Genomic DNA, 15060 nt, shown 5'->3' with positions numbered 1-15060 from the left:
CGATTTTTGTGATTGCTTTCACTCCCACTCTGAATGCTCATTCCTGCTCTATGTAACTGGTGAGCAGGTACAATCTCCTGTGTAAAGCATGTCACTTACTGATAGTCGCAGCTTAAATTTGCCGAATCAATTCACGCAAGTTCAAGATAAATGCTGAACTGTCGATCATTTCAAAAGACTTGGAGTCCTTAAAAAAACAGAGTTTAAGAAGTTAAAAACACGCAAAAGAAGCAAACTTTAATTTCCCAACATAATCCACAAGAGACTTTTTTGTGAGTAATATTTCCTTACTAGAAACATAAATTAGTGGGCGGACAGGTTCGGCCATGTGGCAAACACAAAATGTCTTCATTCACAGTTCAGGCCAAATCAATAAGCCGAAAATAATCAGGGCAAAGAAAATCTGTATAGCAGAGACTCAAAGAGTTACCCTCGAGTCACAGTGCATGCAGAAATATGTGTTAATGAAGGATGAGGTGGTCACAGGCAGATGCATGTCTTCTTAAAGACAGATGCTGATGGTTATCTCATCCATGTGCTTGAGTAAATAGATGATCTACAGCTCCACAGATAAGGGGGGGGGGGGGGGGGTATACATGTGAATCTGTTTTTCTGTACAGGAAGGGGATTTATCATCATTGCACATTGGAAACAAACTGACCTGCGTTTGTTAAAAATTCATTATTAAAATTAAATAAAAATTAAATAAATACAAATAACTTAATAGTGACTTGTTTGCTGAAACATATTCCGATAGTTGTGGTTGCCTTCTGTCTATATTGCAGCCTGAGGAGGAGCTTAGGTTCTCTCTGCAGATGAAACAATCATGACGGGCTATGGTAGAACCGTTCACGACAAACAGCTGCACTGACAGTGAGGAGGGGTTAGTGTCACACACTTTCATGATGTGAAAATAAAAGCCCTTTAGATTACCAAAAAAGTAAAGGCTATATATAGTCAAATTTAGAGTTACTGATTAAATACAAGCTACATGAAAACTTCACATGTCTATAGCAAGTGAAACACAAACATATAACTGAAACTAAAAGAACTTATGTTTACTAAACTAACTGTTCTGTTTTTCACATGAACTACTCTTTCACTCTTCTATGAGCTCAAAACTTCAGGACAACAGACTAACAAACACGAAAACACAAGTCATTTTCTGGACTAGGTCCAACCTACATATACATTACACATAGGTCATCATTGCTTAATTTAAAGATGTCTTCAAGCCTGATTTGACAGTGCGTGGACAACATATAACTTATATAAGGTATATCAGTTCAAATACTTCTCAAAATATCCTTCACCAAAAACCCAAGTTTCTCTTCAACTCTTTTTTCTCAGATGGGGGCTTCGAAGTTAGAAGTCTTAGTAGCAAGGAGTCATGAAAACACAAGCTCATGATTTCTCCCATATAAAAGTTCTCGTTTTTTTCTTATCACTGAAAGAGTAAGCTTCTTTTATTGCACATTAATTGTAAGCATGTTTTAGGGCAAAGGTTTGGGGGGAGTACCTCCCTCTTGATTTGGCTTTATTGATGCTTTTAGCTGCCGTGAATATGCTCAAGATGATCCCTACCTGCTGGTTTCAAGCTGGTTATGGTGTTTTTCACTTTGTTGCACTACAATAAAGAAAAACATTTAGCAGAACAAAAACAACATTGTCTCCCTCTCTGCAGATCTTTGGACTCATCGACGTCCTCAGATCTGGAGACAAAGATGTTTGTTTTTTTGCGTTTACAATTTTCAAGAGCTATTTCCTACACAGACCAGCCTTGTAAGACGGCCGACGACAAAAGCTTACATCACTGAAAAGCCTTGATAGAAACAGCTTCTATTTAGAAAACTTTCCAACTCAAAGCTGAGAAAGTAAAGCGAACAATCCACGGCTGTTGTGTAATCCTCAAATAATCATTTCAGCTCTTTGAGGCACAACACCACGAGCGCTTTAGAGTTCACTCCTACAGCCAAACAGCGTTTTGACACTCGTCTCTCCTGGATGCTTAGATGTGATCAAATGCAGAGCCTCGATTCAAGCTTTGAGTTTAAAAAAGTTGCCATGTCAACCTCTTCAAGGGTTGTGTCCCCCTTTTTTCTCTCTTTCTCTCCAAGTCACAGAGGACATCCTGTTGGGTTAGCGTGGAGAACTTTTGTGTAAGACACCTCTTCTTCTCCATCTTTCTCAGCTTTTGGACCAAGAATCCCAACCACACCGCCCGGAGACGCCGGAGGGTTCAGGGGCACAAGAGGGACAAGATGACACAGTTGTCCTACTCCCCTCTCCAGCATTGATCGGACCTTCCGTCCCTCCTTGACCTGTCCAAGGTCGTGCCTCTCCACCTGTGCTGCTCCAACGACGACAAGCTTTTCTCCCTCGCCATGTCTTTGCACGTGAGCAGCAGTGCCTTCTCTCCTCCACCTCCCACTCCGGTCTCTTGCTCTCTTCCTGTCCAGCTCTACTCCCATGTTTTTTGCTCTCACTCTTGTGATTGGTTGGTTTCTCACGGTCTCTCTCCTGTTACTTTCACACAGTGGTGCTTCGGTTGTAGCAGTCGAAAACGGGTATCCATGTTTGTTCTTTTTTGTTATTACCCGGATTAAAATACCGATGAACTAAGCTTCACACAGGCCTAGCTCCTTTCCAGCAACCTGAAAGAAAAAGATCAATAAACACATTTATTGACATATGCTCATTTTCAAGTACATATTAATTCATATCATTTATAAATCTGTTTTGGCCACTGGCAATACTTTCTTTCTGAAACTTCAAAAGCAACCAACAGTAATTGAGCTGCGACAAGTTAAGTCTGGCTGCTGGACTCAGTCCACAGAAACCTGAACCCTTGTGTAATTTCATGTAATTCTCAGAAGGAAAATAAATGGACAGAATATTTCTTTAACTTTCTGTGAGTCAGCTGAGTCCACAGTGGAATTTCTTACAGTCTAGTACTGGGACAGTCCAGTCACACCACCATGTTGGTAGGCCCGCTCCCCCTGGTAGGTGGAGTCCTGGGACAGAGCCACATCAATCTGGGACTTGAACTCGTCTCCTAGGTAACTGTCCTATAATGGGACAAACAGAGACAGACCAGTCAACAGTTGCTCCCTCACGTCTTTCCAGGCAGAAAAAGGAGTAAGTGGCGGAGGACACGATGGAGTCTGTACTTGAGGAGGAAAACTGGACAAGACGTTGGAATATATGTGCAGACAGCTATGGCATTACAAAAATAAATGCAGTGAATAAACAGCTAGCCTCTTTAAGTGCAACTAGTTATTAGATCATTAAACCTCTTGAATGCTGAATTTGTATTAAACATTTCTTTCTTAATAAGGAAAACAAACCTGGGAGAGTTCAGGCTGTGAGAGCCCGGACTGACTCATCTGTGAAGGCTGGCTCATGTTGATGTAGCCCTGCGTCAGAGGACCCTGGGAGAAAGACTGGGAGCCCAGGTCCTGACTGGCCTGGCTGCCGCTCATATGTCCTCCATGCCCACGATCCGCTCCTCCATTCCCTCCACCATGGTTACCCATGTTGCCACGGTTTCGTTGACGGCCACCTCGAGTCCCGCCTCCACCTCCGCTCCCTGCCCTCCCCTTCATACCTCCACCACGACCTGGACGACAATGGAGTCAGGTATCACAGCTTAGACAGGTGCAAGAACTATGCAGTTAGCAGTTAGCTCTAATAGTTGTATGTGTCTCACCTCCTGTGGGCCCATTGGCCTGTCCCATGTATCCAGAGGGCGGTATAGGGGGCATCACCAGGTTGAAGGGGATAGGGATATTCATTGATGTCATGGTATTGGATCCTGTGCCAATCATACCGATCTGGTCATGGGTCTGAAAATACATGTTGGACATGCGTCCTGCAGCGGAAAGAGCTACAGGTTAATTTTACCCTCCTTTAAATGATTTGACTCTTTGCAGAGCTTGTATTGACATTACAGTGCTCATGGGTCCTATTTTTGATTTTAAATTTCTTTATTAAAAACATTGACTCTGTTCACAATAAACCACAGAGTAGATACTTCCTTTATCTTTCACAATTGGTAAGAAACATTCTAACATTTGGGATAAGTTTGTTTTTTCAGAATGACTCACCATTGGTGCTGCGGTCATAAACAGATCCAGGAATGAGTGCCTCCCTGGCATCATACATGGCTGTGCTCATAAATCGACCCCCCTGAAAAAAAAAACAGGACAAGAAACATTATTTAATGTTTTTAGCCCGCAGCTCATTAATTCTTGCATTTAAACCTAAGTTTTCTTTTAATTGCTCATTCGGTTAAATTTGACCAAGAAAAAAAAGAAGCTCATGACCAAGATAAGAAACCCTGTGTAGTAGAAAAATTAACTAAGCAAGGTTGACAAACTATTTTGTATTTAGATAGTAAGCATTTGAAGCCTTGACAAGAGACTTTTATGACTTGAGCTGTTTTATGGTTGGGACTGTTAGTGTTGAAATACGTTGAGACCATTTGTTACTTAATTACCCATCAAAGGAAGGAGTGGATGTCTTCTTATCACCTAAGGAAACACATGTGAATCAGTTGCTAATGTTTAGATTCCTCTCCTTCCCCCACCCATGTATCCTTCCTGGATTGGTTCAGAAGGACAGCCCTAAATCCTCCTATATAAGATCTGTGTTTTTGACTGTTCTTCATCCTCACTCTGAGATCCTTGTGGTCTCCCTGTGTTGATCCTTTCTGCAGAAAGCCCCTTATTAAATACACGTAGATAACTTTGTTGTTTCCAGCCTCTTGTATCTCCAGATTTCCATCACACCTGATTTCTGCGTTCTTTATGAATCATATACAGACAGATTCATGTATTAAACTCACAGGGTTGATGGTGTTGACCAGCTTCCGTGGCTTGCTGAACTGCATGAGGCTCTCCCTCAGGTTGTTGAGGGGGCCTTCAACCAAGACCTTCTGCTCCTTGTAGTAGTTCAGCAGGTGGTTCCACAGGGGCTGCTTGGACAGGGCCTTGGGGTTTCCCACAATGATCACACCATACCTGCGTGACAGAAGCAGATGATGATTAATAACAAAGACCTCACGATTAAGAGTTAATATCAGTATTGCACTTCATGTTGTGTTACCTGGCTCTGGTGAGGGCCACATTTAGACGTCTGGGATCATTAAGGAAGCCAATGCCTTGGTGCTCATTGGCTCTCACACAGGACAGGATGATGAAGTCTTTCTCTCTGCCTTGAAACGCATCCACACTGGCTATCTCCACCTCCTAAAGAATGAAGAGAAATTAGTGGAAAATACTGACTGATGTTAAAGGATAATTCGTTTACTAATTGTGAGACATAATGTGGTTGTGCTTTCTTTAGAAATGGTAGACTGTTTGAGGTAAATGGCTACAGACTTAAGGTTCTGGAATCATTTCTGCCTCCTCTTTCCTCTTAGTTTAAGCTTAACCAAACCGTTTTTTTTTTGGAAAATGTCTAGAATGTTAGGTGTTGACATCTGCAGTTGGCCTTTCACAAATGAAAATGCAGAAGGAGATCATCAGGGTCAACTAAATGTCCAGAGCAACTGACTCTTGACTGTTGTTCTCACACACAGCCCCTTTGGAAAATTTCAGCAAAATGTCTGGAATTCAGTGCATTTCTTAGAGCAGCTTTGTTTGTATTTTATTTTAAATGGTTGAGATACATTTGACATTTCTTTTCAAGTTCTCAATTCAGTATTTAAAATGCAAAAAATAAACCACGGTACCTGATAGAGCTTTGTATGGAGGGAGCCACTGAACTGCATGTATTGGACCAGGTAGGACCTCTGGCCCTCATATGGAGTAATGATGCCAATCTGATCAGGTTTTGCTCCGGCCTTCAGCAACCTTGTAGTTATTTTCTCCACGTTGGCTGCCTCTGTCCTACATGAACAAGAACCCTCATTTTATGACATGTTATGGACATGAAGTATGTGCATAATAGTAGTGTGATGTATATTTAAACACATAAGGAAAGAATAGTGGCTGCCTGTGTATTAGATAAATGTTTAACATGGTTCTCAAACTGACACCTGACCTAAAGTAGGAATAAGAACATATGCAATTTTCAGATACAATCCTTTGAGATTGAATGTTAAACATATAGGATAAAGAATAGAATCAAGACATGTATATACCTGTTCAGATATGATGTTCCGGAGCTGGCAATCTCCTCTTGGCCTTGTGTGACGTAAAAGAACATCGGCTTGTCAGGCTGCGGCCACTGAAAGTCAAAGCCTTTCTTCACACGGTCCGCTGTAGGGAAAACAACCAAATACATGTGGCTCAATACTGGAGGATGTACAGTGAAGTACATTGTATAACATGTTTCTCAAATGAGGAAGTCTGACAGCAGGCATTGTGGCCATATGTGTGAAGTGAGCAGTAAAGAACAAGTGAAAGAACATTTAGCCGTATTCTGAAGATTTGGCAGGAGTTTTGATGGGCAACTTACCAGCAGTGACTCCGTTCTGCAGAGAGCCTTCATAGAAGATGTTTGAGGGGAAGGCGCTGAGGGCCGGGTGCATGCGGTACTGGACCTGCAGACGAATTGGTCGGATCCCCAGAACTACCAGACGCTCAAACAGAGACTGGGACAGTCCTGCTTTAGCTGCCTTCTTACACATCACCACAGGACCCAGCTGGCAGTGATCCCCCACCAAAATCAACTACGGAAAAAACAACGGATGATTACAAAGTTAAGAGGAAAAGCCTGTGGTTTGACAGCACTTGAAGCAGATAGCTGATGTCATAGAATGATTCACGTGTATTTTCACTCATGAGTCTCCGACCTGCTTGGCCCCCAGGACGACAGGCACCATGCACTCTGGTTCAGTGGCCTGGGTGCTCTCATCGATCAGGATCGAGCGGAACTGCATCTTAGCCAGACGAGGATCCCCTGCCCCAACGCAGGTACAACAAATCACATCAGCATTCTGGGAGAGAGAGAGAGGGATTAAAGCAGACTTGTCCATGTCAATTTTTTTCAGATTCATGGTAAAACTCATACAATGGCATGTCGGATTAGCATAAGAATGATTTGGCACTTGATAGTAACCGTTAAATTTAATTTAAAAAATGTTCATACCATAAGCAGCTCCCTCTCAGCGGTACGTCTCAGAGCTCGGTAGCGCTTCTCATCTGAGGATGACAGCTCACCAGTTTCATCCTTCAGCTGTTGCAGCTTCTGAAGCTCTGGCATACTGCAAGTTTGAAAGCAGATCAGTTTTGTCCTTGAGAGCAATGACTAGTATTTTTTTCCAAGTATAACTTAAAGGTCTGGAATAAACATAGGCCACCAGTGATGTTATTTGTACTTCCCATGTTTTAGTTAATTACTACACAATTCGTAAAATCCTACTTAAGTTGTAAATTATTGGGAGAACTGCAACTTAAATAACCAATGAAAGGTCTAATTGATAAAAGTAAGTTATGTGTTACCTGTCCATGTTGCGGGTCTGGTTGTGCAAAGCCAGGAAGGAGACAGGCGAGTCAATGGCTTCTCTGCTCTTGGCACACAGCCTCACCACCTTGAGTCCTGTCTGGTGGATCTTCTCTGTCAGCTGGTCAACAGCAATGTTACTTGGAGCACATACTAGCACTGGCCTAAAGAGAGAGAGATGACATGCATGTTTATTTGCATATATATACAGCAGAGAAGTGAGATCTGATCATATGTGGTCACTTGAGACACATGAGGACATTCTAATGGCAGGTGTGAACTGATGATAATAAAAATGTCCATTTGTGACAGGATCAGCAAAGGCTGATGTCACCATCAGGTCTGAACTGGGCCATATACTACAAAAAGATTGAAACCATTTACTCAGTGTGGGTCTTACCCGTTACCCTGTCTAGCCAGGTGGTAGACAACGGTGGCAGAGGTTACTGTCTTGCCTGTGCCGGGAGGTCCCTGGATCAGACTGAGGGGGCGCTGCAGCACTGTCTTCACAGCATACACCTGTATAACATCAAACCATGACAATGTTCCTGAAAAACTAAGATGTTTAATAATGAAACTAATTAAACCGTTTAAATAATGACACTATAAAGTAACATGGTTTAGCCTGAAAAAGCTTTATGAGATATGACTGACATTAATCCTAAAACTCTGAATTATCTCCTTCATGTTTGTGGTTTCTGTAATGCCGGTGTGGGCACAGGCACATTTGTCCGATGATACTTTACCAAAGCAAATCAAGGAAACAAATGTGTGGTTGTTTTTCTAACTTACCTGGGAGTGGTTGAGATCAGGCAGGCCTTGAGCAGTGAAGCGTTTGGGCAGCTGACACTTGATGACCACATCTTCTACCTCGTGTCCCAGCAGTTTGTGGTAGATGTAACCAGACACTGAAGTCTCATCCACAGCAAACGTCTTCAGGGCACTCTGCATCCTGGATGATGGAAAGGTGGGAATATTGAGAGAGGATTTACTGGATTATAAAAACAAGAGCCATCATTGAGTGGAAACATTTTCAAAATTACTGACTGAATCAATGTTTTAGGACTGTTTTAGGAAAGATCCCAACCGGGCACCAAGATGTTAGGGACACAAACCCAGGTCTGATCCCCCTTTGGGAGGTCTGCAAACATCCGCTAAAATAAACTTGTAGTTGAAGTGCAGTACACCTTCAAAAGGGGTATTCTCCATATTGTTCTACGTTCTAAAATACTTGCCAATTTCGATACCACTGTAAAAAAACGCTTCACGTCATCCTCCAGAGCAGGGTCGGCAGCCTGCGGCTCCGGACCCTTTTGCGGCTCTTCAGCCCCTCTGCAGTGGCTCCCTGTGCAGTGTTGTGCATGTTGCGCATATTTTTCGCGAACTTAACGAATCAGTTTTAATTTGTTGAACGTGAGTGAAAGTCACGTTCACGTTAATTTTTTAAATCATCATCGTATCAGGCCGTAATGAAATACCAGGAGCAGGCAATGTGTGTGTGTGTGTGTCTAAATACCTGTCAAAGGAAGTTGACTTCCACACAAAGTCGACCTGGAAATTGTGTGGGATCTCCACAGGAGCCCCGGCACTGCTTCTTAACTCAATGGCGATCTCATCACCATAGTCTGATAAAGTAATTCAAGGAAATATTGGCTGTTGAATATACGTACTATATCTACCTATTATCATATCTGTGGTAAATGCTTTGACAGCATGTAAACTGTCCTTTCTTTATTCATGATTTGAAGTCAGATAAAAGCTGTTATCAGTTATATTTGATACTCTCCAGTTACTCCTGTTACCTGCTGCAGACATTTCAAGCTTTATAATACAGATAACATCTCTGCACAAGGTTTTGTTTCATCAAAACAAAGATGAACTTCAGTGCAAAATTAATAAATACATTTCAGAGTAAAGGTAAATGTATTTAAATGTATGAGAAATCTACATATAAAATTTACTTTTTAAAAAGATTGAATGGTACTGTGGAGAGAGAAAAACGTTTGCCAATGTTTTTGTAGTTTTCTGCAGCTGCCACTAGATGCTACCAAAGACCCATATGTCAGTATCTTAATTTATGAAGAATTAAAAATTAATCAAGAGGGAAACTTTGGATGAAGTGATGATAGTGTGAATAACAGGTAAATTGTTAGATATAGTTTGTCTATTGTAACAGTCATAAGGATACTATCAGGGACTTTGATGACGTGTCCAATGCCTTTCCATGGAGGTGCCAGATCTCCCTTGTACCTCAGGCAAATTTCATCCCCCTGCATCAGTCGCATATCTAGAGGACAATATACATAAAAACAATCACATTGTTAAATATACACCTCGACATTAAGTAAAGGAACCTCAAAAGGTTAGTTTTACTAGAACTCAAGGCTCAGAACGTGTTGACGGTCATTGCATCTGAAGTGATCCAACACAAGATGGTCTATAGTAAAATGATTATCAATATAAAAATGTTGTCAATTATAGATCATTGTATGAGAATAACATGAAAATGTTTACTTAGACCAAACTTGAAGCAAAACAACGATTCAGTACCTGAGTCCGTCTTCGGAAGAGTGAAATATGCAATTCTCTTTTTATTCAGTCCCAAGTCCCATCTGACTGTAATGTTGTCTTGAGTCTGTTAGGAAGCAACATTACAAAATAAATATATTACTTAAGGAGAAACCAGATTGAGGTTAAAACTATTCAAATGAAAAAATGAATAAGGTTGAAACATTGGTACAATACAAAAAAAGTATTGGTGAATAAACTAAATAAAACTACCACTGAAAAATGTGTTGATTAAAGGATAATTTGATCTAAATATTATTAATCAGTTACTGATTTGACAAACACTAAATCATGTAAATACAATGTTATTAGGAAAAAGAAAAAAATTATTTAAAAGTGTATGTTCACCTGTGACTCTTTGAGTTTCTTGTCATAGTCAGCCTCCAGCTTCACTAGAGGACCAAAGATGTTCTGGTACTGATAAGCATCCTCATAGCGGAGCAGGACGTGCTGCGGCTCCTCATCCACACCTGGCTTCTCCAGGTCCTCCAGGGTCGCCGTGGGATTTTCCTGCCGGGAGGAAATGGAGGAAGGAAGGAGAGAAGAAAGGAAACATGGAAAAAAGGAAGGAAGAAAATAAGGGTGGACAGACAAAAGGAAGGAATGAATGAAGGAAAATTCCAATCTGAACTTGGAACAACAGGAAGCTACAGATAATAGCACCACAATAATGAAACAGGCATTGAAACTGAGCAGTAAGAAACATCTGTATGAGTATATCTGGTTATCTGCATAGATAAGCCCAACCCACGATGGAATGTAAGTTATGTGGGTTTAGAGCATTTACATAGTAAAATGACAGATGGGTGTGTACAAAGACAGTTGTATTGACTGTACCTTCCAGAGTTCCTCCAGCTTGTTGATCTGCTGGGCGGTGATCTGACGGGCCCTGAGCTGCTCCTGCTCTGACGGGATTTTGACGAGCCAGGACAGGAAGCAGCGGTCCTGGATGAGAGGCTGCCACTGTGAGCTGTCCCAGTTGATGTCTTTCAGGCTGCTCTGGCTGGCACATGGCTGCCTGTGTTACAACCAGAGCAAAAATGTCAAATGTAAATGTGAAACTTCTTGACTGACTCCACCAGCAGGGAGATCAGAGTGCACAGTCTGCTGCGTAAACGTGCCCTCACCTGCACAGCAACACCACTACTGAGTCAGCCTTGGCGGGGATGAAGCCCAGCAGGAAGACGTTGCGACAGCCACAGTTGTAACACTCCAGCACCGTTTCCCCTAGAGGTCCATCTTTATGCAGGGTCACCTCCTTGGACTTTGCTCTCACCAGGTGGTTTACAATGTGGCTGAAAGTGAAGAGAATGATAATTAATGTCCCTGCTGGAGGAAACATTAAAAGCTAATGTCCTATATACAGGGAGGGTGTTTACAATAGCTTGATCCATACAGCTTGATATGGATCAACATATATAGGAAACCTCGAAGCAGCAATGAGTTGAATTTATAAAAACATATGAGGGACAATCATCAGCTAAAATGACTATAAGTGATTGTAACTACATTCACATCATCACCAACAGTGTTACCATCTGTTAATTTGTCTAATGTGAAAAGAATACGAAGTATCATTCTGATTTACTATACGGTTGGTCCAGTTTTGAATCCTTTTTATTTTATATATATAAATATTAAACAAAAAATAATAACAGTTCAAAGACAAATATTTTGGAGTGTAATTGCTAATTTAATGATTATCTTCTGTGTCAGGAGGGGACTCCACTGACGTTTTTCTTTGTAATGGACATATTGCTAACCTGGACTGTTTACATATTATACATATTTTATATATATTATGCATCATATAGAAGTTATATATCAGAAAGAAATGCTATCGAAGTAATTGTGTACTTTGCTGTATCTTACCTGCCGGATGTGTTTCCACGGCCATTACAAAACCACTTCTTGCTGGTGTTGCAGTAAACCACACAGGCTGGATCATGAATCCCACAGTAACTACAACAAAATGAGAGTCAGATTGAAAAAACAATTAAAACAAGACCGTTAGACCATCAACAAGTTAAAAATCAGATAAATCTTGATAAACTCTCAAAACAGACAGCAAATGTATCTCATGTCATAAACATATCATTCATTAATCAAACTAAAATAAAAAGAGAAGCAGTAATTCATCTTGTAGCAGATTCATACATATCTAAAGAGAAGACATATGTTGAATAATTTGAATTTTCTTTTTCGAAAAATACAAAAAAAAAGTTTTTAAGTGAATTACAGTAGCTTTGTAGTAATGGAAAGTAGCACAGACCAGCACATGGAAGCAGAAATGCATTTGCTTTCAGCATGCTCGATTGAACAATTTCATTATGTTCAAAGTGGCATTTAATTGAATGCAAAAGATTGGAAATGAAGATATAAATTGAGACATTACGGTCAACAACCCATTGAAACTGAGTGTAAAGAAAGTGTCTAAATGAAGTTATAACAAATCAAAGATCAGAGATTGCTGACAGACAATGGATGCAACAAAAGAGAACCACAATCAAAAAAACACAGGTTAGTGTCTGTGCTCCAGACATATTAGTCCGATCCTTTACCTGCAGGCATGAACAGGAAGGTCCTTGGTGTAGTAGGTATCCTCCTCATCTTCCTCAAAGTTCAGCTCTGCCAGCAGATGACCGGCTTTCAACACAGGGTCGTCTCCATTCTGCAGGATCCCATCAGGACCATTAACCTGAGGAGACAAGAATCAGATTTATAAACTGAAACTTTTATGTCAGCTTCATATTGGATAAACTTATGTTAAATAATGCATTGTACAAAGACCAGATAGTCAAACATATAGATAAATGCATTGGTGATCATATTGTTCCAGGACGTCTAAACTGCTAGGTGTCACATCTGTGTGTTGTCATATGTCACACTGACTTCACCAACCTAGTTGTGTTCACTGACCTGTGTGATTGTTGTTGTCACTACACAGTGTAAGTGGTTAACACGTACAAGTGGAAGTACATGTCATGTATTGTGTATCTGTGGCTCTTTATTTTCTCATTTCTGACACACTTGTTTTGTTTTGCTGTGAAAGTCGTGAATCCTCACACGCTAGCTGTGTCAATATCGCTAACTGTGTTGATGGGAGCTAGTTAGCCAGTTAGCATGCTAGCCAATTAGTGGGGATAAAAGCATGGTGACAGATGGAAGGCGTCGCCGTGCTAAACCCGCCAGGTAAGCCGAGTTAACGTTGAGCTATTCGAGCGGAGGACGCTGTTGTTCACACGCACCTGTCCGTCGAGCTGACTCTGGGTCTGGCCTTGGGTCTGGGTCTGGCTCGGCAGGGTGAAATCGGTGAAGTCGTACTCGGAGCCCTGGGTGTCTGCTCCCAGCAGCTCCGCTTCCTCCGTGTCCAGGAACGTCAGGGTCTGGGAGCTCGGCCCGTACGCCTCCACACTCATGGCCCTTCTCTTCTTATTCCCGGTCAATCCGACGGATACTCCACAGGCTTCTGCTGCTGCTGCTCCGCTGGAGGGAACGAATAACGGAGACTGTGCTGATGGAGAAATGACAGACAGAGGCGGTGACTGCGGCTGCGTCCCGTTCGTCTCCTCCCCCGCTCCTCTCCTTTCCTTACGTCCTTCACTACCTCCTGCCCCCTACCGGAAGTCACCTGGAGGGGGGCGTGGGAGGGCAACAATGAGACACGTGTGAACAGCTTAGTATGTAACAAGATCACATCTTTCTTACTTATACTACTCATATGTTTATGCAGCACCTTTAATGAATAAATAATGAATAATTTATTCATTATTATCAGTTTATTTCACACGATGAAACTACATAGTTTGAGTGTTCAATACGACGATTATGAAAACAGCCACTGATAAATACTGATGTTTTATGTTAACACATAGCAACATGAACTTGAAAACGATATAATCACAAAAGTCCTGTATTATTGGTTTATGATGCCACAAGGTCACATCTTTAACATGTACATTACAATTTTTGGAGCAGATGTAGGAGGCGAGTGAAAGGGAAGAAGTGCATCTACTTGTTTTAAAAAAAATATATTGTGCACAGTTAATACAACATAATAACATGTACTTTATAGCTTATATGGTCACAAGTGCCCTCTACTATAAACTCAGAGAAATTTGTATTTCAACCGGGTGAAATCGTATATTTTCTACTCATATTTTTGTGCAGTTAATGTAGAAGGGAAGTCAAAGATACTTTTCATATTTAAAAAAATGTGAATTATTCATGTAAAGTAAAATTTTAACAAGATATAGTAAATGTGTACAAAATGATACGGTTCACTATCACTGATTAACAATATCCCTGTATGATAAAATATCACATAAAGAGACAAAATATAGATACAACTGTCATCGTGGAACTGATGATCACTGTAAATGTAGGCTTTTTTATGGAGCCTTGGATTTCATGGTGAGGGAATTCAAATAATTGTTTCATAAATATATTGTTTAGAAAATAGGTAATATGATTGATTTGAATTGTTATGATGATATTATTGTCTTTATTTGGTTTGGTATTGATATATTAGTTGTGTGTCAATGTTTATTCCCTGTAATGTGTCTTTTATAAAATTAATCCAAAAAAAACTGTTCAACATCATTATCTTTTTTAAAGATATTTAATAATATATGATTTTATTTGTTAACTTTAATCAAGTATTGTTATTTTTAATTGGATGTTGCTCTGGCACCGTCTCTATTTCTGGGATGGGCACTGGTAGGTTATGAGAGGTTACAAAACTGGTTTACTCCTGAGCCAAAAAATATTATAGGAATATTATAATTCAGTTTGAGAATCTTTGCAATCAATTTCATTCATTCAAATTCAGGTAGAAACATGTTTCTACTTTAAGACCTTGGATTAATAAAGTTATTCATTTTAGGCTTTCAAACTGATTTTCTTGCTCTTTTAACTTCACGTTTCTTCTGTCTGCCGACAGGTCAGAACGAGTTCAGCAGGTCTGTCTAACCACGTACACACCCAGCTAAATCCACCCTGCAACAGAATGAAGAACCACACATGACGATGCAATGGATAAAT

The 15060-nt window shown here is 40.7% G+C and overlaps 1 protein-coding gene across 1 annotated transcript; it reads right to left on the bottom strand.

Annotated features, from left to right (window-relative positions):
- Window positions 1-194: 194 nt before the first annotated feature.
- On the bottom strand, window positions 195-13502 carry LOC133969001 (regulator of nonsense transcripts 1-like). Its single transcript, XM_062405302.1, has 24 exons — window positions 13266-13502; window positions 12579-12715; window positions 11890-11979; window positions 11145-11312; window positions 10855-11035; window positions 10366-10527; window positions 10000-10084; window positions 9638-9736; window positions 8966-9074; window positions 8242-8401; window positions 7850-7968; window positions 7449-7613; window positions 7096-7210; window positions 6800-6943; window positions 6463-6676; window positions 6146-6263; window positions 5735-5891; window positions 5107-5249; window positions 4847-5021; window positions 4107-4188; window positions 3710-3871; window positions 3348-3619; window positions 2946-3068; window positions 195-2654 (listed from the first exon to the last, which is right to left on the bottom strand). Exons 1-23 carry the CDS (start codon window positions 13434-13436, stop codon window positions 2949-2951), a joined length of 3348 nt encoding a protein of 1115 aa, XP_062261286.1. The 5' UTR covers window positions 13437-13502; the 3' UTR covers window positions 195-2654; window positions 2946-2948.
- Window positions 13503-15060: the final 1558 nt, after the last annotated feature.

Source organism: Platichthys flesus, chromosome 14, assembly GCF_949316205.1.
Source record: "Platichthys flesus chromosome 14, fPlaFle2.1, whole genome shotgun sequence".
In the NCBI taxonomy this organism is placed as follows: Eukaryota; Metazoa; Chordata; class Actinopteri; order Pleuronectiformes; family Pleuronectidae; genus Platichthys; species Platichthys flesus.
The sequence above is the reverse complement of the archived record's forward strand: the minus strand, read 5'-3'. Positions and strand labels throughout refer to the sequence as shown.